This window comes from Meles meles, unplaced genomic scaffold (genome assembly GCF_922984935.1).
Source record: "Meles meles unplaced genomic scaffold, mMelMel3.1 paternal haplotype, whole genome shotgun sequence".
Taxonomy (NCBI): Eukaryota; Metazoa; Chordata; class Mammalia; order Carnivora; family Mustelidae; genus Meles; species Meles meles.
Window position 1 is genome coordinate 1,380,297 of NW_025721603.1, and position 24,717 is coordinate 1,405,013.

Sequence of the window (24,717 nt, forward strand, 5' to 3'; positions counted from 1 at the left end):
CACTTGAGAAGAATGAGTATTATGTTGTTTTAGGGTGGAATGGTCTCTCTCTCTCTCTCTCTCTCTCTCTCTCTATATATATATATATATATATATATATATATATGATTCATCTGGTCCAATATTTCATTCAATGCTCTTATTTCTTTATTGATTTTCTGCTTCGATGATCTGTGTATTGTGCTCGCTTCGGCAGCACATATACTAAAAATTGGAACGATGATCTGTGTATTACTTAGAAAGCCATGTTAAGATCTCCTATTTATATCAATATGACCCTTTATCTTGATTAATCGTTTCCTTATGTAATTGGGTGCTCCCTTATTAGGGGCATAGATATTTACAATTGTTAGATCATCTTGCTGGATAGTCCCTTTAAGAATGATGTAGTGTCCTTCTGTATCTCTGACTACAGTCTTTAGTTTAAAATCTAATTTATCTGATATGAGAATTGCTACCATGGCCTTCTTTTGAGGCCCAATGGCTTGAAAGGTGCTTATCCATCCGTTCACTTTCAGTCTGGGTGTATCTTTAGGTTCAAAATGAGTCTCTTAGAGATAACATATGGATGGGTCCTGTTGTTTTATCCAATCTGCAACCCTGTGTCATTTTGTATCTGTATTTCTGTTCAATGATATTCTTAGGATTTTTTCTCTTTTATATGACTCCCCCTTAATATTTTCTGTCGTGTCGGCTTGGTGGTTGCATAGTCTTTTAAGCCTTGCCGGTCTTGGAAACAATTTATCTCTCCATCCATTTTGAATGTCATTCTTGCCGATAAAATATTCTTGGCTGTATGTACTTCTCATTTAATTCCCTGAATATGTTTTGCCAGCCCTTCCTGTCTTGTCAGGTCTCTGTGGAAAGGTCTGATGTTATTCTAATGGGCTTTTCTATTTATGTAAGGAGCTCCTTTGTCCTAGCTGCTTTCAAGAATATCTGCCCACAATCATAATTCTTCATTCTATCAGGTGTTGCGAGGACTTTTGAGAATCTATAATCCTGGTGGGAAACCATTCTGCCTCTAGTACATGAACACTGTTTCCAATTGTGAAATTGGGAAAATTTTCATAGACAACTTGTTCCACTATATCTTCTGGAAGTCTTTCTTTCTCCCCCTCTTCAGGGATTCCAATAATTCTGATGTTGGTAGGTTTCATGGCATCATTTATTTCCCTGATTCTGTTTTCATGGCTTCTGAGCTGTTTGTTCCAGGCTTCCTCCTGTTCCTTCTCTCTCTATGTCTGTCCCCCAGATTACTAAATCTATCTTCTCTCTCAGTTATCCTAGATTTTGGAGAATGTAGATTAGATTGGAACTCATTGAGAGCATTTTGAACATCATCCCTGGTGGCTTTCAGTTCTGCCCTAATCAATTCCATTTGATCTTCCATGGCTTTCCCCAATCTAGCTATTACCTGTGTAATTGTTAGCCTGAATTCCTCTTCTGACATATTGTCTCTGTTGATAGCCATTAGCTCTGTTGCTGAACGTCCATCCTCTGTATTTTTCTTCTGTTGGTATTCCTCCTCATAGTCATTTTGGTGAGAGATGACTGAACGGATGTAGTTGGATGTATCGATTGTGGTGCCATCAAGGTGCACCCTGGAATGCTCTGTGCAATCAGGATTCCCTACCCAAATGATAGAAAAAGAAAAGAAAAAGGAAAAAAAATGGAGAGAGAGAGAGGGAGAGACAGGAAAAAAAAAAGGAGGATAAAAGAGAAGGCTCAGTCCAAATGGGCCCCAAGATAAGATTTATGACGTAAACAAAGAAAAACAGACAAACAAAAATACTGATAACAGTATATGACAAGAAAATAAAATATATATATAAGCAAAAAAAAAAGGAAGAACATCGTCCAAAAGAACCCCAAGTATAAGATTTATATACTTTCAGGACAAACAGAAATACACAGAAACACTGGTGGAAGAAAAAGATGGGAGAGTGATTATAAATTCTCAGTGTGGGCGAGGAAGTTTATTTTGATTCTTCCTGGTTATATCTTGATGTCTTTGTTAAAGGACTCAACTTTCCTAAGATAAAGGAGGATTAAATGTTGGTTTACCTACAGGGTAACATTGATTGGGGAAAGGGGATTACCTTGAAGTTTAACTCTATATGTATATTAGAAAATAAAAATTAAAAATGAATAAACTAGACTAAACTAATCAAAAATTAAAAAGAAATAAAAAGATAGAGAATCAAAAGAAAAACACGGGTGTATGTATCGAAAAGTTCAGGGTAGGAAATTATTAAGGAATTTGATGTAATGGACATCTGACTGTGATGGTAAATAAGTTAAAATATATCTATATGTATGAAAAGTCTGGGGACTTAAGCCCCTGTCCCTAACTGCCCTGATTCCCACAATTTCCCCCCGTGATCCTTTGCTCTTTTTTGAGTGCTTTCAATCAGACTCCAAGTTAATGCTGTTCCCCAGATGCAGGACACTCTTGTATTGGGGTATTACTTTCCAATCTGTCACCTCTGGTGGCTCCCTCCCCCTTTTGTTTATCTTCTGATATCAGTCTGATGTTCCCACTCCGCTTTACCTGCCCACTGGTGTCTTCTGCTCCTGTAGAGATCCAGACGTGTATAATTCTGATCTCAGGCTGATTTCATGGGTGATCGGAGTTCTTTGGTAGTTAATCAGCTCACTTTTGGGTACAAGTTGAAACAGCACCTCCTCCTTCTTCCCCGCCATCTTGAGTCCCCCACAACTTGAATTTTTAAATTATTTTTTAAGGAAGCAAGCTACATTTTAGTATAAATCATAATGACATTTTAATGTAATGTAATTCATGAATTGCGCTCATGAAGGTAAGTAAATACATTTTAGTTGATGAAAAGTACATTATTCTTTGAGTCTAGTAAAATAAAATTCAATTTTTAAAATTTAGTTAAATGATTACTAGATAACTCTATAACTAAAGTTACTAGTTAACTATAGTTACTCGATAACTATAGTCACACAGTTCTCTCCTGCTTGTTAGGAAAACCACTAAGATAATTAAGATCTTCTCTTTTTACTTTCCTCAACTCAATATAGGAATAATGGCAGTGTATGTCCTGGAGTCTTGAATGTATACTTCTATGGATTAATATTATACATATATGATAATATATGTAACTTGTTATATAATATACATATTTTCTCTTAATTTCAAGATAAATAATATCTATTTTAGACATATTAATGAGTGCAAATAATATTTTCTTAAATTATTACCTTAGGCCATGGTGGAAATATCTGTTTGGTCACTAAATCCACACTGGATGTTATTCCCTTTATGATAATTTGTTTTGGGAAATGTCATCAAAATGATGTGACTGCCAATTCACCCATGAGCTGGACCTGGGCTCGTGGAGGCTTTTTAACCCTTCCCCTATCCTGGAAATGTGTCTTTCTCACTTCCAGAGTCTACTCCAAGAAAATAGATTTGAGATAGTAATATGGTATTGAAAACAACTGCATGTCATATGTGACTGAGTCCAGTTAGGGCCTCTTCTTAAGCTTTTAAGATTTGGAGAATGGGTGCAAAGATCAATAGGTCTTGCTGTTTCCCAATAAAAGCCTCATGTGTAAGATCTCATTGCTAATACTAAAACTGCCACCCACCAATCTGGAGTGGTATACCTCTTTCTTCAGTCTCTCCCTGCTCTTTGCAGGAAGAGGCCTGTTGCAGATTATATCTGGGTAGCACCCAGGAGTGTTGCAAACCAAAAATTGTTGAGCCAGCGAGGAGACCAAAGAAATAAGCCTTGGGAATGAGGCAACCACTGGGAAAATCCCAGGTCACCATCAAACTCTATGTGGGGACGTGCAACCCATGTGTTAGATACTTGTGGACTACTGCATGACTGTGGGTATATCCCAAAAACAGCTAGTCTAATATGCTTGTTAGAGGAACCATGCATTGCATACTGTGGCAGGGAAAATATGAAATTGGAAGCTGTGGTGGGCTGGCCTCTACTATGCGTGTCCAGCTGGCCACTAACTGATGCCTGACTTTACGCTGAAACTTGTGTTAGGAAGTTGGAAGACAAGCTAAAATAAGAAGAGGACATGAAAGTGTCTGCTAGCCTGATGGCTTTGGGACTGGCAGACAAGGTGGGAGAGAAGAATAAGTTAGAGTTTGTATCACACTCCACAGTGAAGAACACACTGTAGTTTTCAAAGCTAAGGACAGCACAAGCTACCATGGGTTAAGGCCCAGGTGCTTGTGACTAATCCTGATAAGGACACTAGAACATGGAATCCCTTGGAGAATGAATAGAAGATTATGGTGATGACAGTAAAGCAGACAACCTCATAATGTCTAACCCTTAATATGACAGAAAGCCAAAAATCTATCCCAGTCAGCTGTGAAGGGTCCAGTAAGACTAATCTAGATTCAAGTGTGTGTGACCTTATTCCTGCAAGGATCCTGCCTTAACGGATAGACTGAGAACCTAACACTGTACTGGTTAGTTTATATAGAGCCTTAAAACCTGAGTAATAGTTTAAAAATTTTCTTTCTTTTTCAATTAGCAATAATCGCGCCTCGGATAAACCTCATTGGCTACAATAATGCCACTGCGCAAAGCTTCTTTCTCAAAAAAGAATATTTTTTTATTTATTTGAGAGAAAAAAAAGGGGAGAGAGAGAACACACACATAAGCAGGGAAAGGGGTAGAGGGAGAGAATTTCATGCAGACTCCTTGCTGCATGTAGAGCCCACAGTGCTTGATCTCAAGATCCATGAGATCACGACCTGAGCAGAAATCCCAATTCAGATACTTAACTGACTGAGCCACCCATGCACCCCTACTTTTTAATTTGTCTGATGCCATTCCTTCTCCAACAGAGGCCTCAGGGATACAATCCTATCTGGATCTGAGGAGCATGTCATGCTGTGCTGGATTTAACAAATGCCTTTTTCTGTATACCCATGGCCACTGAGTCACAACATCAATTTGCCTTCACATGGGAGGGGGCAAAAATGGACCTTAAAGGTGCCCCCTCAAGGTTACCTTGCAAAATTCCACAATATATTATGAAATGGTAGTCTGAGATCCCTGTTCTTCCTCCCCACACCAGTGAAATAGGCCCACAAAATTATTGATGATACAATGTTAGCATGTGAAGCTTTGTTTCTGCTGTAACAGCTTGCAGGCTTTGCAGAGCATCTGTGAGGGAGTTGATGGGCAGTAAAGCCACAGAAAATTCAAGGCTCAGGGCAACACCATAAAGTTTAAGGAGTTGTCTGCTAAAGTAAGACCCATGTTTTCCTAGAAACTGTGATTGAAAATGTGCAAGCCTACCCAACCCCTAAAAACACGAAAAAGTTTCAAGCATTTATAGGGATTTGGGGGTTTGTGAGAACTTTTAGCCCAACATAACATAGTACCTCCATTCCTTATCTTGTCTAATAAATACAGGGAATGTGTGGAACTGGGGATGAGAGCAATAGACCACCTTTGAAAAGGTAAAAATACTACTGAAGCAGAATGAAGCTCTGGGCATCTCCCAAGGAGGGTTCCCATCTGAGTTAGATGTATCTGTGTGTCCAGAAGGTACGGGTTAGACACTGTGGTAGAAATAACAGAAGGAGATAATACCTTTAGGATTTTGATCTCAGCTCTGGAAGGGGACAGAAATCTGATATACCCCCATAGATCAACAGTTTGTAGCAGTGTACACACCATTCCTCTACGTATAATCTCTCAGTAAAGAACAACACACTGTGACAAGAACTTCCCTGACTATCAAGGAATGAGTGGAAAATATGTTCCATTGACCCACTTCTGCCACATATCAAACTCCCACTTCGACTAAGTGTCATGTCTACTTGCTAGCAGAGGAGTGCCCTTTCTACCAGTCCACTGTCTCTGGGAAAGAAGGTACTAATAGATGTTGTGAGGGTATACGTATTTTATAGATGCCCTCACCTCTACTTCTATGGTGACCCCTGCAAACTGTAAAAAGGGAACAGGGAAAATTTCCGTTTATGCATAGTATAGAGAGGTGAAGTAGAGGAAATATATCCACGATGACTGAAGTCACTATTCAACTCAACACTGACACCATCTGGATGGAAACAAGGACAAACCATAGCAGCTAGTTGACCTTGGTCATTAACCCTTTGCACTGACAATTGATCCCTTTTAAAGATATTAACTCTTAGGGTCAGACAATGGAAAGCCAAGGAGAGGATGATTATGAATTAGACCTCATATGGTGAGGATATGTGGAAGGACCTTTGGGTCCATCTGCAAGATCCTAAGGCAGACGTCATTTACCAGCTCATAAGTTACTTACATTCCCTGACAATCAGGAAACTGAAGCTTTAGCTACTGACCATGCAGTAGATACAGCAGATTGGATGCATAGAAAGAGTGGTGACTGCAGTGCTCCAACGGGATGTCATATTGCCAAGGATGCTGAATTTCCCTTGAAGTACATTGACTTGGTTAATGTAGTAACATCCTGTCCTATGTGCTCTAAACATCTGGATCATATCCTGAAATAATCTGAGGCTGATCACTGAAGTTCCCAACTGGTGATTAATTGGCAAGTTAATTATATTAGCCCCTTCTAAAGATGCCTTTGTTTGTGTGGACACTGCATCTGGCTTAACTTGAGCTTTTATCTGATGTTGTATAAATGAGGCTTCCATTAAGGTATTAAAGAAATTGAGTATTATGTTTGGATACCCTTGTGGAATTGCCAGTAATTGGAGGTTACATTTCAAAGATCATGATGTGTAAATCTGTGGAAAGAAGTGTGACGCTGAATGGAGGTCACATCTCCCCTTTAACCCATAATTAGTAAGATCGATGGAAAAAAATAAATATTAAAACAACAAATTATATTGTTAACAGGTAAAACCAGCTTGTCCACATGGACCAAAGAATTAAACCTGGCTTTAATATATTTGAATGACAACCAGTAAGGCCTATGTCCAATATGACAGACCTATGCCAAGGAACCCAACACCTGAATTGTATGGAAGTCATAAAAAATATTTATTGCCCCAACTCTCACCATGGATCGATGTGCCATGTTACTGAGAATGCCAAGACCCATCACACCTGGAAAAGGAATTATCTGCTGCAATTTGCAAAGGGACATCCCCACAGGATGGGTATTATTTCATACATCCAGATGAGGGGTAGCTGTTTAGTTTCCACTAGGATTCCATTGTCCTGCTACCAGCCAAATCTAAGCAAACTCACTAAACCTAAAGTGGAAAATATACCATTGAAAGAAGAGAAAAGATGGGGATCCTGGTCTGACATAAACCACCCTCAGTCCATCCCCTAATGCCTCATAGTGCTCTCTTCCCCAGCCAATATTTATGATTGATCAAAGGGTCAAATTCTTAAAGCTGTACTGACATTAACATCTAAATGGTAGAGCCTGGTTGTGGGTATTAAGGAGGGCACATATTTCATGGAGCACTGGGTGTGGTGCATAACGAGTCTTGGAACACTGAAAAAATAAATAAATAAATAAATAAATAAATAAATAAATAAATAGGTGGGCACAAGTGTAATTCTTGTAAAAGGGGAAGACCTTACCAAAGAAGGTCCTACTAAATGTCTTTTCAGCCTTAGGCTTCTGCTGCTCTTAAGATGTCCAGTAATGGGACAGGCACCTAAAATAAATCAACACAACTGTTGGATATATGGGAAGATGCCCTCTGGCACCCCGAACACTATTGTCAGTGTAATTATTGTCTTTCCAAGGAATGGACCAGAAGTCCTTAAAACAGAAGAATGAATATAATATCACTAGTTGATCTGGTGTTACCAATACTGACTCAAGAACTTAGCCTGTGCCTCACACTATTAATGAAACTGGATATCAACATTTTTCCCTCTCAGATAAACTCAAAAAACAATCCATCGATTTCATTTTAAAAAGGTTTTAGGAACACTACCACTGTGCTCAGATTAGGGATGATGGTTTTATGTGTTTTGCTCTGGGTTATGGGCAACTAAGCACCTGAAAATCCCCATGTTGGAAGCAGAAAACTCACTCTAATTAGAATCAATCCAAATGTACCAAAAACATGAAATGAATACCACTGGTATTGTGTAGTCACTCTGTCATATTAAAGACACTGATTACATTTGGCACAGATTGATTGTAATACCCAGGCATTTATTGGGTAGCATCAAATGAAACCTAATGGCTATGTGGAACAACCTTTGGCCATGACTACCAGCTAGATGGTTTTTGGGTCATTACACTTGTGCTCTCCCTGGGTACACGGGAGAAGCCATACCACAGTGACAATGCCTGCCAATCTCTCTCTCCTCAAGGCCATAAAGAGGTATTCCCTTCTGCTATGATCATTTACCAGTTACATTTGCTTGTGCCTCAATAGTCCAATAAAGACAATGTGATGGAAATTGCACTATTTCTATAAAAGGAATTATGATATAATAGAGTCATGAAATTTTTATACTTACTTTTAAGTATAATTTATCATAGAAAACAGAATAAAACACAACCAGAATTTCAATATATCCTGTTATCACTAATAAAATGTATTCATATCAGTGCCTAATTCGTGGACACTGGCAAATTTTCAGTTCATTTGGATCTGAATAGCAAAATTTGTTCCTTGTTGAGTCCATGCATGGAGATTAGGTGGGTCTTAACAACTTGAAAAGGGGTTAAATCTAAGACATTTAATAAAATTTTCACTTTTGTGATTAAAATTAAAGGTGTGGTATAAAAAGTCATCTGGGTTGAAGTGTTATGTTGCTTTATTCTGCAAGTCTGGGAGAATAAAAATTAAGAATGAAACATAAACACTATGTAAATGTAAAAAGCCCAGCATACCAAATCTTCATCCAAAGTAACTTGAAAGTGACTGAATACTGTTTTGTATTTACAACATGGGGAAAAGAAACCTTGTTTGTAACCTGGATATATGCCACAAAATTCCTGAACATTTCAGCCAACCTATAATATCCTTATTCAAGAAATGGCCATAAATGTGGTTATAACTGAATTAAATATTAAAAAATAATGAATATTTGAAATAATTTTCCTTAAAATGAAAGGACTTTATTGTTTCCCAGGAATGTGCTTTTCCAAAATGTATACATAATAAGTGCCATTAAAAAAAAAACAGATTGAAAAGGACACTAGAGAACTTAGAAAATTATGAAAATAGTTAAGAAATTTATTGTCCAGACTTGCCCTTCACTACCTTCATGAATGCTCTTGCCACTTCCTTGTTGCGGAGGCTATAGTTGAGGGGATTCAGCATGGGAGTAAGGATGGTATAAAAGACAGACACCATTTTGTCCTGTGTGGGGGAATGATCTGAAGTGGGTCTCATGTACATGAATAAAGCCGCTCCATAGTACATTCCCACCACCATGAGGTGAGAGGAACAGGTGGCAAAAGCTTTTCGGCGACCCTCTCCAGACCCCATGTGAATGACAGCCAGAATAACACGAGTGTAGGAAGCAATGATGATTGCTACAGGGAAAACAATAATTATTATACAGCAGTAGAAAATAACTTCTTCAAATGTTGATGTGTCATTGCATGAGATGATTAGCAGGGAAGGAAAATCACAGAAGAAGTGGGCTATTTCCCGGGACCCACAATAGGAGAAGGAAAATGTAGCTACAGCATCAATTACACCATCAGTAGAGCCCAGGATCCAGGAAGATGCAGTCATAAGCCCACAAATTTTGGGACTCATAAGACTGAGATATCTTAGAGGGTGGCAAATGGCAATATAGCGGTCATAAGCCATGACTGCCAACAGGAAACATTCACAGCCAAGTAGTGATGTATAGAAGAAAATTTGTGTGGCACAACCTGCCACAGAAATGGACTTGCTGCCAGACAAGTAGTTGAAGGCCATCTTGGGTACAGTCGAGCAGATGAGCATGAGGTCCATGAGGGACAGTTGGCTAAGCAGGAAGTACATGGGAGTGTGGAGCTGGGTGTCCAGGTAGATGAGGAGAATCATAGAAGTGTTTCCCATGACAGCCACTATGAAGATGCCCAAGACCAAAGAGAAGAGGAAAATGTGAGTAGGACTGTGATTGAAGATTCCCAGAAGGATGAAATCAGAGATGAAAGTCTGATTAGCCCATGCCATGATGAATGTGTTCTTTATCTAATACGGGAAAAGTGATATTACCACATTAATTTGATAAATGTGTATTTGGTGCCTTACAAAGCATGTGATTGTGGTAAATTCTATAGGTCAGCGATTAAGCTGACATCACTGGTATTAGGAATCTCAAAGAACAAGAAGTATAATTACAGAACAAAATATGTTCTCTTGGTACTGTATAGTTTATACAAGTGTGGAACTTTTCCTAAATTCAGCTTCTAAACATCCTTCACAAATTAAGATAATAATATACATTTTCAAAATTGATAGTGTGTTTTCAAAAAGGAAAATTCCCCAAAGCATTTAGACGGTGCCTTGAAACGTCAGATATCCTTTACATATTATTTGATAGAGAAACTAAGCTTAATTCAGCATGTGGCAAACAAAGTAAGAGAGAGAAAGAGCACAATCTGAACCTTTGCTTTTATGGTAGTGGGTGATTTTTTCTGTCAGTGTTAACAAAATCTTTTTATTTGTCAATTATTTTATAGTTTAGAGTGTTTGATCTATAATTTTCATAAATATTTTTGTGCAGTAAATTCATGCTCTGAAAAAATACTTTAATTATATAAATATAAATTATTTGTCCCATTTTTGTATAGCCCAGTGTAATAGATGACTTGTGTTTCTCCTAAAGTGATATGTTGAGCCTTAACCCCCAACATCTCAGAATGTAAACTTATTTGAAAACAATTAGCTAAGGGCACTTGGGTGGCACAGTAAGTTAAGCATCCAACTCTTGGTTTCAGTTCAGGTTATGATCTCAGGGTTGTGAGATCCAGCCCCAAGCACAGAGTCAGCTTGAGTTTTTCTCTGGCTCGTCCTCTGCTCTTGTCTTCCACATGCTCTCTCTTTCAAATAAATAAATAAATCTTAAAAAATATTAACAAAGATGAGATCATACTACAGTAGGCCAAACACCAATCATATAGGACTGGCATCTGTATAAGACTTCCATGTGATGAAATAGACACAAGGAAAATGGATGTCAATAGAGGCAGAGACTGCAGTGATATATTTACATACCAAGGAATTTCAAGGATTGTTCGTCATCACCAGAAGCTAGGAAAGAGGCATGGAAAATATTCTCTTTCTTAAAACCCTCAGAAGTAACCAACACTGTCTATATCTTGAGTTTAGAATTCTACTAGTCTCCATTACATATAATTGTGTCATTTTAAGCCAACTGGTGTGTGAAGACCTCTGATATCTCCTACAAAAATTACTACATACAAAAACAGAAATTTAGAGAGTCTTAAGGGCCACAAATTCAAGCAATGTTATGAATATCTGTCTATGCATTGTGCCTTTGGAATAAAGAAGCAATCAAAAAAGAAAAATATATATATCATTTGCCCTTACATATTGTAATCATATGGTGACCAAAAATATTAAAATACTATGAAGCTGTGGAAAAATAATTGAAAAGAAGATGTTAACATTACATTGGAGTGTTCAATTTTAAATAATCAAGGTGGACCTCAGACATCTGATGGCATCCAACTGAAGACTCAGGAAAAGTAAAAGAAAGAGAGAGAGAGAGAGAGAGAGAAAGAGAGAGAGACCACCCTATAATAAGGAACAACCCTGTATATATTCCACAAAGTGGAACTTATATACAAAAAATGTGAAATATATAGAAGGTATTAGGGAAACAGAGATAGCAAAGTTAGAGTTGTGTTTCATGTTCATTCTAGCAGTTAAGATTCAATTTATAAGTTAAGTATACATGTATGAGAAAAAGTTAATCTATGAAGGAAGGTTTTTCCAGGTAATTAAAACAATGTTATAAACAGAAAGTCAAGACTAGTACCTAGAACAATTAGACAGGTAGGCACTTTGGCTCATTTGTGCATCATATTTTTGTGAAGAGGCCCAAAACAAAACTAAACAAAGATGCTGATCCTAAAGTTAGTTAAAGAAAATTAAGCTGTAGAAGGAGACAGAACTTTGAATTCTGGCTCGTGAGTTTGAATCAATTTTTAAGTGGGGAAGTAGTAAAATACAATTTCTTTACATTTTTATTATGCATACAAATTGCAAGTGCTGCTTTAAGAAAGAAAAACTGTTATTTTAAAAATTGATAAGTTGGGGGAGTGAAGATGGTGGGGAAGTAGGAGGAGGCGCTGTTTCAATCTGTACCCTAAAGTGAGATGATTATTCACCAAAGAACTCCGATCACCCATGAAATCAGCCTGAGATCAGAATTATACACGTCTGGATCTCTACAGGAGCAGAAGACACCAGTGGCAGGTAAAGCAGAGTGGGAACATCAGACTGATATCGGAAGATAAACAAAAAGGGGGAGGGAGCCACCAGAGACAACCGATTGGAAAGTAAGAGCCCAATATGAGAGTGCCTTGTGTCTGAGGACCAGCATTAGCTTGGAGTCTGGTTGAAAGCACTCAAAAAAAAAAAAAAAAGAGCAAAGGATCATGGGGGAATATTGTGGGAATCAGGGTGGTTAGGGTCAGGGGCTTAAATCCCTGGACCCAGGACAGCCTCCTCTGGTGCTGAGCCAGAGAAGTGCGACGGAGGAACCGGGTCTTGGTCCATGAGCCGCCAGCAAACCTGAGCCACCAGCGCACCCAAGAACACATGGGGTCCGACTTCCGTGAGAGGCTGGGAGTCTGGCCAGACAGCATTCCGAAAATGCACATGTCCCACAACCTCCCCTGGGAGAGGTGCGCACAGGTGCCAGCCTGGAGCTCTGGCATCCTGAAAAACCAGGCATTCTGGGCCTGGGCCAGTGGGAAATTCTCAGTGTGCGATCACTGTTTGGAACCTGTCTGGTGGTCTGGAGATGACCAGACGGCCACCACTGCTGTGGTATTGGGTACAAGGAGGAAATCCTGCATCCCCAGGGACCCTGACTCGGAACCTACTCTTGCAGGATCTCTGCAGAGCATTCTGAGGCTTCTCTCTGAGAGGGAGGTCTGGGTGCAGTTTGCTCTCCTCTAAACCTCCAAAAACCATTAAAAGCTGTCAAGGCGAGAGAAAACAGATGAACAAACATAAAAACCTCCAGAGAACAAAAGCCTAAAAAAAAAAAATTCCACAGAACCCACCCCCTTGAGGGGAGCAGGAGAACCTAATTCAGGGAACATCATTGTCTGAAAACCCAGGAGGCAGGGCCCTCCCCCAGAAAACCAACCAGGAAGGAAGCTAAAGACCACCTTGCTTAAAAACGATTGGATCAACAAGGAGATCAAAGATGAACTTCAACAATTCATGGAAACCAATGACAATGAAGACACTTCAGTCCAAAACCTATGGCATACATCAAAGGCGATTCTAAGGGGGAAATAAATAACCATCGAAAATTCCCTCAAAAAAATTGAAAAATCCAGGGGAGGAGTCAAGATGGCGGAGAAGTAGCAGCCTGAGACTACATCAGGTAGCAGGAGATCAGCTCGATAGCTTATCTAAACATTGCAAACACCTACAAATCCAACGGGAGAGCGAAGAGAAGAAGAACAGCAACTCTAGAAACAGAAAATCAACCACTTTCTGAAAGAACCTGTTTTTATCCCCTTTCTCCCCCCCACAATTTGGGGTCTCTTCTGATTTGGTTACAGCGCATTTTTCCGGGGTCTTTGCCACCCTTTTAGTAGTTTATTTGCTCCTTCATATCCTCTTATCTGGACAAAAGGACAAGGCGGAAAAAATCACCACAAACAAAAGAACAAGAGACAGTACCGAAGGCTAGGGACCTAATCAACACAGACAAGGGTAATATGTCAGATCAAGAGTTCAGAATGACGATTCTGAACATTCTAGCCGGGCTCGAAAAAGGCATGGAAGATATTAGAGAAACCCTCTCTGGAGATATTAAAGCCCTTTCTGGAGAAATTAAAGAACTAAAATCTAACCAAGTTGAAATCAAAAAAGCTATTAATGAGGTGCAATCAAAAATGGAGGCTCTCACTGCTAGGATAAATGAGGCAGAAGAAAGAATTAGTGATATAGAAGACCAAATGACAGAGAATAAAGAAGCCGAGCAAAAGAGGGACAAACAGCTACTGGACCATGAGGGGAGAATTCGAGAGATAAGTGACACCATAAGATGAAACAACATTAGAATAATTGGGATTCCAGAAGAAGAAGAAACAGAGAGGGGAGCAGAAGGTCTATTGGAGAGAATCATTGGAGAGAATTTCCCTAATATGGCAAAGGGAACAAGCATCAAAATCCAGGAGATGCAGAGAACCCCCCTCAAAGTCAACAAGAATAGGTCCACACCCCGTCATCTAATAGTAAAATTGACAAGTCTTAGTGACAAAGAGAAAATCTTGAAAGCAGCCCGAGAAAAGAAGTCTGTAACATACAATGGTAAAAATATTAGATTGGCAGCAGACTTATCCACAGAGACCTGGCAGGCCAGAAAGAGCTGGCATGATATATTCAGAGCACTCAACGAGAAAAACATGCAGCCAAGAATACTCTATCCAGCTAGGCTATCATTGAAAATAGAAGGAGAGATCAAAAGCTTCCAGGAAAAACAAAAACTGAAAGAATTTGCAAACACCAAACCAGCTCTACAGGAAATATTGAAAGGGGTCCTCTAAGCCAAGAGAGAGCCTAAAAGTAGTAGATCAGAAAGGTACAGAGACAATATACAGTAACAGTCACCTTACAGGCTAATAATGGCACTAAATTCATATCTCTCAATAGTTACCCTGAATGTTAATGGGCTAAATGCCCCAATCAAAAGACACAGGATATCAGAATGGATAAAAAAACAAAACCCCTGAGTCCATAGTCTCTTATGGTTCGCCTCCCCTCCCCAATGTCCATAGCCCGCTCCCCCTCTCCCAATCCCACCTCCCCCCAGCAACCCCCAGTTTGTTTTGTGAGATTAAGAGTCATTTATGGTTTGTCTCCCTCCCAATCCCATCTTGTTTCATTTATTCTTCTCCTATCCCCCTCCCCCCCCATGTTGCTTCTCCATGTCCTCATATCAGGGAGATCATATGATAGTTGTCTTTCTCCGATTGACTTATTTCACTAAGCATGATACGCTCTAGTTCCATCCACGTCGTCGCAAATGGCAAGATTTCATTTCTTTTGATGGCTGCATAATATTCCATTGTGTATATATACCAGGGGTGGGAGGTTGGGGGAACAGGTGGTGGGTGATGGGGAGGGCACGTTTTGCATGGAGCACTGGGTGTTGTGCAAAAAGAATGAATACTGTTACGCTGAAAAAATTAATAAAAGGGGGAAAAAAAAAAAAACCTCAAAAAAAAAAAAAGTATGTTAGTCTTGAAAAAAAAAAAAAAAAAAAAAAAAAAAAACAAAACCCATCAGTATGTTGCCTACAAGAAACTCATTTTAGACGTGAAGACACCTCCAGATTTAAAGTGAGGGGGTGGAAAACAATTTACCATGCTAATGGGCATCAGAAGAAAGCTGGGGTGGCAATCCTTATATCAGATCAATTAGATTTTAAGCCAAAGACTATAATAAGAGATGAGGAAGGACACTATATCCTACTCAAAGGGTCTGTCCAACAAGAAGATCTAACCATTTTAAATATCTATGGCCCTAACGTGGGAGCAGCCAACTATATCAACCAATTAATAACAAAATCAAAGAAACACATCAATAATAATACAATAATAGTAGGGGACTTGAACACTCCCCTCACTGAAATGGACAGATCATCCAAGCAAAAGATCAACAAGGAAATAAAGGCCTTAAATGACACACTGGACCAGATGGACATCACAGATATATTCAGAACATTTCATCCCAAAGCAACAGAATACACATTCTTCTCTAGTGCACATGGAACCTTCTCCAGAATAGATCACATCCTGGGTCACAAATCAGGTCTCAACCGGTATCAAAAGATTAGGATTATTCCCTGCATATTTTCAGACCACAATGCTCTGAAGCTAGAACTCAATCACAAGAGGAAAGCTGGAAAGAACCCAAATACATGGAGACTAGACAGCATCCTTCTAAACAATGAATGGGTCAACCAGGAAATTAAAGAAGAACTGAAAAAAATCATGGAAACAAATGATAATGAAAACACAACAGTTCAAAATCTGTGGGACACACTGTTGACAATTTGATTTTATCCAACTGAGACTGATTATGGTCTTCTGACCTCCAGATTTTATTTAAAGCTACTCTTCTTTTAGTAATATGTTAGATCAACAATAGAAAATTAATACATTCTTCTCCTCTAATCTCTTCTAAAATTATCATATCCACAACTAATCTGATATAATCTTTTAAGAACTTTGAATTTCTTTCTTACATCATTCCATTGAGTTTTATTTAAATATATATATATATATATTTTTCATTTTCCCTTGTATCTCATTGCTTAGCCCACCATTAAATTAAATTTCCTAATTACAAAAACAATTAAACTGTCATTTGTAACATTTGTAACTATTCTTTGTAAGTATAACAAGCAGAAAAAAGTAAAAAGTCCTGGGCTTATCAGAGAGCAGCCTATGGACCAGTGGCTTTTGTTGTGCCTTGGCACCACTCAGTCTATTTTTAAAAAGGAAATGGAGATAAGATGGTCTTCCATTCACACAAGAAATATTATAAATAAAGGCTTGCTATAAGACTTTTTTATTGTAAATGCATAACAATATGGAACATTAAAACTCTCTCTCTCTCTCCCTCTCTTTTACTTTTTATCACAACATTCAGACAACAAATTTAATCTTCGCTTTCTTTAGTCTATTCTTCATATTATGGCCAGAACTTGTATTTGATTTTTTGTCATTCCTATCCTTAAATTCTTCAAGTAGTCTACTTTGCTTAAGCATTAAGCCTGGATGGGCATACATAAATTTTTAGGATGTGGCCCTTCCTTCACATTTAGACTATCTCTAGTCCCCTCCCTCCACTCTTGCCAATACTATATGTTTAGCCTTATTGACTTTCTTGAGCTTCCTAGAATGTCCTGACTTACCTTACCCTTTTGTCTTATACTTTTCTATGGCTAAGGTCTTACTCATTAAAATTCACATTAGTCATCATTTATTCAGAGAACATTTTTGGTTATCCCTTCTAGAACTGTTAGCAAGCCTGGACCTTATATTCATCTCTACCATTGTCCATTATCTTCACAATATTCCTGAACTTCCTGTCATGTTGAAGGAAACAGTAAATACTTTAGGTTGGAAATTATGTGTTTTGTTTTCAGATTTTCCCTATACAAGTGTCTACCCCTCAATATTTTTGAGGAAATATTGAATGAATATGAATATGTTTAGTTGGACCTAACCTAAATATTTGACAAATTTCACTAAAATGTGTTAAGCTGGGGCGCCTGGGTGGCTCAGTGGGTTAAGCCTCTGCCTTTGGCTCAGGTCATGATCTCAGGGTACTGGGATCGAGCCCCACATCGGGCTCTCTGCTCAGTGGAGAATCTGCTCCCCCCACCTCTGCCTACCTCTCTGCCTACTTGTGATCTCTCTGTCAAATAAATAAATAAAATCTTAAAAAAAATGTGTTAACCTAATAAATATACACATCTTCAGCAGGTTTATTGATGAGAAGAATCAAGATTATAGCTGCTTATATTTTAAAATTATACAGCTTCCCTAGAGGAAATAGGGATTCTTCCCTAGGAAGATAGAGATTATTTTATAATTTCACATTTTTAAAAAATCTTAAATAATTTTTAATATTTCCTATAATTACATAATACAATTAAATTAAAATATAGACATTTTAATAGATTATTCACTTTTCTTTTTTTTATTATGTTTTATTTTTTCAGTGTTCTAAGATTCATTGTTTGTGCAACACACCCAGTGCTCCATGCAATACATGATCTCCTTAATACCCACCACCAGGCTCACCCAACCCCCCAACCCCTCTCCCCTCCCAAGCCTTCAGTTTGTTTCTCCGAGTCCACAGACTCTCATGGCTCATCTCCCCCTCCAATTTCCCCCAATTCAGTTTCCCTTTTCTTCTCCTAATGTCCTCCATGTTATTCCTTATGTTCCACAAGTAAGTGAAACCATATAATTGACATTCTCTGCTTGACTTATTTCACAAGCATAATCTCCTCCAGTCCTGTCCATGTTGATACAAAAGTTGGGAATTCATCCTTTCTGATGGAGGCATAATATTCCATTGTATATATGGACAATATCTTCTTCTTCTTTTTTTAATTCTTTATAATTTCACATTTTTGTTTCCAGTTAAAGCAAATGTATTTTTTAACTGACAAATAATTGATTTCTCCCTGAATCAGTATTTAATTAATTTATTTGTATATTGATAAAGGTACATGCAAATTATATATCTGTAGTTACACTGGACTTAATATAGGCTACTGGGAAATTTTTAAAAATTAGACTATGGACTCTGAAAAACAACCTGAGGGTTTTGAAGGGGTAGGGGTGGGAGGTTGGGGAACCAGGTGGAGGGTAATGGAGAGGGCACGTATTGCATGGAGCACTGGGTGTGGTGCAAAAACAATGAGTACTGTTACGCTGAAAATAAATAAATACATTAAAAAAAAAATCTGTGGGACACAGCAAAGGCAGTCCTGAGAGGAAAATATATAGCGGTACAAGCCTTTCTCAAGAAACAAGAAAGGTCTCAAGTACACAACCTAACCCTACGTGTAAAGGAGCTGGAGAAAGAACAAGAAGGAAACCCTAAACCCAGCAGGAGAAGAGAAATCATAAAGATCAGAGCAGAAATCAATGAAATAGAAACCAAAAAAACAACAGAAAAAATCAATGAAACTAGGAGCTGGTTCTTTGAAGGAATCAATAAGATTGATAAACCCCTGGCCAGACTCATCAAAAAGAAAAGAGAAAGGACCCAAATCAATAAAATCATGAATGAAAGAGGAGAGATCACAACTAACACCAAAGAAATACAGACAATTATAAGAACATACTATGAGCAACTCTACGCCAACAAATTGGACAATCTGGAAGAAATGGATGCATTCCTAGAGACATATAAACTACCACAACTGAACCAGGAAGAAATAGAAAACCTGAACAGGCCCATAACCAGTAAGGAGATTGAAACATTCATCAAAAATCTCCAAACAGACAAAAGCCCAGGGCCAGACGGCTTCCCAGGGGAATTCTACCAAACATTTAAAGAAGAACTCATTCCTATTCTCCTGAAACTGTTCCAAAAAATAGAAACGGAAGGAAAACTTTCAAACACATTTTATGAGGCCAGCATCACCTTGATCCCAAAACCAGACAAGGATCCCACCAAAAAAGAGAACTATAGACCAATATCCTTGATGAACACAGATGCAAAAATTCTCGCCAAAATACTAGCCAATAGGATTCGACAGTACATTAAAAGGATTATTCACCACGATCAAGTGGGATTTATTCCAGGGCTGCAGGGTTGGTTCAACATCCGCAAATCAATCAATGTGATAGAACACATTAATAAAAGAAAGAACAAGAACCATATGATACTCTCCATAGATGCTGAAAAAGCATTTGACAAAGTACAGCATCCCTTCCTGATCAAAACTCTTCAAAGTGTAGGGATAGAGGGCACATACCTCAATATTATCAAAGCCATCTATGAAAAACCCACCGCAAATATCATTCTCAATGGAGAAAAACTGAAAGCTTTTCCATTAAGGTCAGGAACACTGCAGGGATGTCCATTATCACCACTGCTATTCAACATAGTACTAGAAGTCCTAGCCTCAGCAATCAGACAACAAAAAGAAATTAAAGGCCTCCAAATTGGTAAAGAAGAAGTCAAAATATCACTCTTCGCAGATGATATGATACTATATGTGGAAAACCCAAAAGACTCCACTCCAAAACTGCTAGAACTTGTCCAGGAATTCAGTAAAGTGTCAGGATATAAAATCAATGCACAGAAATCAGTTGCATTTCTGTACACCAACAACAAGACTGAAGAAAGAGAAATTAAGGAGTCCATCCCATTTACAATTGTACCCAAAACTATAAGATACCTAGGAATAAACCTAACCAAAGAGACTAAGAATCTATACACAGAAAATTATAAAGTACTCATGAAAGAAATTGAGGAAGACACAAAAAAATGGAAAAATGTTCCATGCTCCTGGATTGGAAGAATAAATATTGTGAAAATGTCTATGGTACCTAAAGCAATCTACACATTTAATGCAATCCCTATCAAAAGACCATCCATTTTTTTTCAAAGAAATGGAACAAATAATCCTAAAATTTATATGTAACCAGAAAAGACCTCGAATAGCCAAAGGAATATTGAAGAACAAAGCCAAAGTTGGTGGCATCACAATTCCGGACTTCAAGCTCTATTACAAAGCTGTCATCATCAAGACAGCATGGGACTGGCACAAAAACAGACACATAGATCAGTAGAACAGAATAGAGAGCCCAGAAATCGACCCTCAACTCTATGGTCAACTAATCTTCGACAAAGCAGGAAAGAATGTCCAATGGAAAAAAGACAGCCTCTTCAATAAATGGTGCTGGGACAATTGGACAGCCACATGCAGAAAAATCAAATTGGACCACTTCCTTACACCACACACGAAAAATAGACTCCAAATGGATGAAGGACCTCAATGTGAGAAAGGAATCCATCAAAATCCTTGAGGAGAACGCAGGCAGCAACCTCTTCGACCTCAGCCGTAGCAACATCTTCCTAGGAACAACGGCAAAGGCAAGGGAAGCAAGGGCAAAAATGAACTATTGGGATTTCATCAAGATCAAAAGCTTTTGCACAGCAAAGGAAACAGTTAACAAAACCAAAAGACAACTGACAGAATGGGAGAAGATATTTGCAAACGACATATCAGATAAAGGGTTAGTATCCAAAATCTATAAGGAACTTAGCAAACTCAACCCCCAAAGAACAAACAATCCAATCAAGAAATGGGCAGAGGACATGAACAGACATTTCTGCAAAGAAGACATCCAGATGGCCAACAGACACATGAAAAAGTGCTCCACATCACTCGGCATCAGGGAAATACAAATCAAAACCACAATGAGATACTACCTCACACCAGTCAGAATGGCTAAAATTAACAAGTCAGGAAATGACAGATGCTGGCGAGGATGCGGAGAAAGGGGAACCCTCCTCCACTGTTGATGGGAATGCAAGCTGGTGCAACCACTCTGGAAAACAGCATGGAGGGTCCTCAAAATGTTGAAAATACAACTACCTTATGACCCAGCAATTGCACTACTGGGTATTTACCCTAAAGATACAAACATAGTGATCCGAAGGGGCACGTGTACCCAAATGTTTATAGCTGCAATGTCTACAATATCCAAACTATGGAAAGAACCTAGATGTCCATCAACAGATGAATGGATAAAGAAGATGTGGTATATATACACAATGGAATACTATGCAGCCATCAAAAGAAATGAAATCATGCCATTTGCGATGATGTGGATGGAACTAGAGCGTATCATGCTTAGTGAAATAAGTCAATCGGAGAAAGACAACTATCATATGATCTCCCTGATATGAGGACATGGAGAAGCAACATGGGGGGGTAGGGGGATAGGAGAAGAATAAATGAAACAAGATGGGATTGGGAGGGAGACAAACCATAAATGACTCTTAATCTCACAAAACACACTGGGGGTTACTGGGGGGAGGTGTGATTGGGAGAGGGGGAGGGGGCTATGGACATTATGGAGGGGAGGCGAACCATAAGACACTATGGACTCTGAAAAACAACCTGAGGGTTTTGAAGGGTCAGGGGTGGGAGGTTGGGGGAACAGGTGGTGGGTAATGGGGAGGGCATGTTTTGCATGGAGCACTGGGTGTTGTGCAAAAAGAATGAATACTGTTACGCTGAAAAAATAAAATGGAATAAAAAATAAAAAATAATTAAAAAGCAAGTAACACCAAGACATTTTATAATTAAATGTGCAATATATAATGAGAAAGAAAAAAAATCTTAAAAATACTAAAATAAACGGGGCACCTGGGTGGCTCAGTGGACTAAGCTGCTGCCTTCGGCTCAGGTCATGATCTCAGGGTCCTGGGATCGAGCCCCGCATCGGGCTCTCTGCTCTGCAGGGAGCCTGCTTCCTCCTCTCTCTCTGCCTGCCTCTCTGCCTACTTGTGACCTCTCTCTCTGTCAAATAAATAAATAAAATCTTTAAAAAATACTAAAATAAAGGATATCTTAAAGTTCATGGAAAAAACCCATAAGACTAACTGGAGGTATTTCAACAGAATATTGGAAAGTCAGAAGTGGCAACAGGATACTTTCAGAATGATGAATGGCAAAAATCCACAGCCAAAGCCAAGAACACTCTATTGAGTAAGGATATCAATTAGAATAGAAGGTAAGATAAAGAATTTCCCAGATAAACAGAAACTAAAAGAGTTCATGACTACTAAAGGAAACTAAAAGAGTTCAAGCCAGCCCTGAAATAAATTTTAAGGGGGACTTCTTGGAGAAAAAATGACCAAGAGCAACAAAGATCAGAAAGGACCAGAGAGCATCAGCAGAAACACCAACTCTACAGATAACGAAATGTTACTAAGTTCATATCTTTCAATAATCACTCTGAATATAAATGGATATATAAATGGAAAAAATGAATATGAATGGATAAAATTCCCCCCCCCCCAAAAAAAAATAGGGTATCAGAGTGGAAAAAAAGAAAGATCTATCCATAGGCTGCATAAAACATTTTAGACCTAAATTCACTTGCAGATTGAAAGTGAGGGAATGGAGAACCATCTGTCATGCTCATGGATGTTAAAATAAAATTGGGGTAGATATACATATGTATATCAGACAAACTAGATTTTAAATCAAGCACTGTAACAAGAGATGAAGAAGGGCATTGCATCAGAATTAAGGGGTCTATCCATCAAGAAGATCTAACAATTGTAAATATTTATGCCCCCAACTTAGGAGAACTCAAATATATAAATCAATAACAAACATAATGTAACTCAGTGTTAACAATACCAAAATAGTAGGGGACTTTAATACCCACATACCATCAATGGTATATCTAGGAAGAATCAAAATAACCTTCCTCGTCCACACTGAGAATTTATAACCACTCTCCAATTTTTTCTTCCACCAGTGCTTCTGTGTATTTGTGTTTGTCCTGATAGTATAGAAATCTTATACGTAGGGTTCGTTTTTTTTTAATTTTTTTAAGCATAACAGAATTCATTGTTTTTGCACCACACCCAGTGCTCCATGCAATATGTGCCTTCTTTAATACCCACTAACTGGCTCCCCCAACCTCCCACACCCCACACTTTCCCAACCCTCAGATTGTTTTTCAGAGTCCATAGTCTCTCATGGTTCACTTCCCCTTCCAATTTCCCTAACTCCAATCTCCTCTTCATTTCCCTATGTTTTCTATGTTATTTGTTATACTCCACAAATAAGTGAAACCATATGATACTTGACTCTCTCTGCTTGACTTATTTCGCTCAGCATAATCTCTTTCAGTCCCGTCCATGTTGCTACAAAAGTTGGGTATTCATCCTTTCTGATGGAGGCATAATACTCCATAATGTATATGGACCACATCTTCTTTATCCTTTCATCCGCTGAAAGGCATCTTGGTTCTTTCCACAGTTTGGCGACAATGGCCATTGCTGCTATGAACCTTGGGGTACCGATGGCCCTTCTTTTCACTAAATCTATCTTTGGGGTAAATACTCAGTAGTGCAATTTCAGGGTCAGAGGGCATTTTTGAAAGAGCTGGAGCAAATAATCCGAAAATTTGTATGGAATCAGAATAGACCCCAAATTGCTAAGGAAATGTTGAAAAACAAAAATAAAACTGAGAGCATCACATTACCCGATTTCAAGTTTTACTACAAAGCTGTGATCACCAAGACAGCATGGTATTGCCATAAAAACAGACACATACACCAATGGAATAGAGTAGACAGCCCAGATATGGACCCTCAACTCTATGGTCAAATAATCTTTGACAAAGCAGGAGAAAATATATAGTGGAAAAAAAGACAGTCTCTTCAATACATAGTTCTGGGAAAATTGGACAGCTATATGTAGAAGAATGAAGCTCGAACATTCTCTTACACCCTACACAAAGATAAATTCTAAATGGATAAAAGACCTCAACATGAGACAGGAATCCGTCAGAATCCTAGAGAAGAACATAGGCAGTAACCTCTTCGATATCTGCCCCAGCAACTTCTTTCAAGATATGTCTCCAAAGGCCAAGGAAACAAAAGCAAAAATTAACTTTTGGGACTTTATCAAGATCAAAAGCTTCTGCACAGCAAAGGAAACAGTCAATAAAACCAAAAGGCAACACACGGAATGGGAGAAGATATTTGCAAATGAGAGTACAGACAAAAGGTTGATATCCAGGATCTATAAAGAACACCTCAAACTCAACACACACAAAACAGATAATCATATCAAAAAATGGGCAGAAGATATGAACAGACACTTCTCCAGTGAAGACTTATAAATGGCTATTAGACACATGAAAAAATGTTCATCATCACTAGCCATCAGGGAGATTCAAATTAAAACCACATTGAGATACCACCTGATACCATTTAGAATGGCCAAAATGAGCAAGACAGGAAACAACGTTTGTTGGAGATGTTGTGGA

At 38.5% G+C, this 24,717-nt stretch overlaps 1 protein-coding gene and 1 non-coding gene across 2 annotated transcripts; both read right to left on the reverse strand.

The window, feature by feature from the left end:
* Positions 1 to 4,454: 4,454 nt before the first annotated feature.
* Positions 4,455 to 4,590, reverse strand: LOC123936562. Its single transcript, XR_006817360.1, has one exon. It is a non-coding gene; the product is annotated as a U4 spliceosomal RNA (small nuclear RNA).
* Positions 4,591 to 9,184: 4,594 nt separating this feature from the next.
* LOC123936561 (olfactory receptor 2M3) lies at positions 9,185 to 10,120 on the reverse strand. Its single transcript, XM_045997016.1, has one exon. It carries the CDS (start codon positions 10,118 to 10,120, stop codon positions 9,185 to 9,187), a length of 936 nt encoding a protein of 311 aa, XP_045852972.1.
* Between the last annotated feature and the right edge of the window lie 14,597 nt (positions 10,121 to 24,717).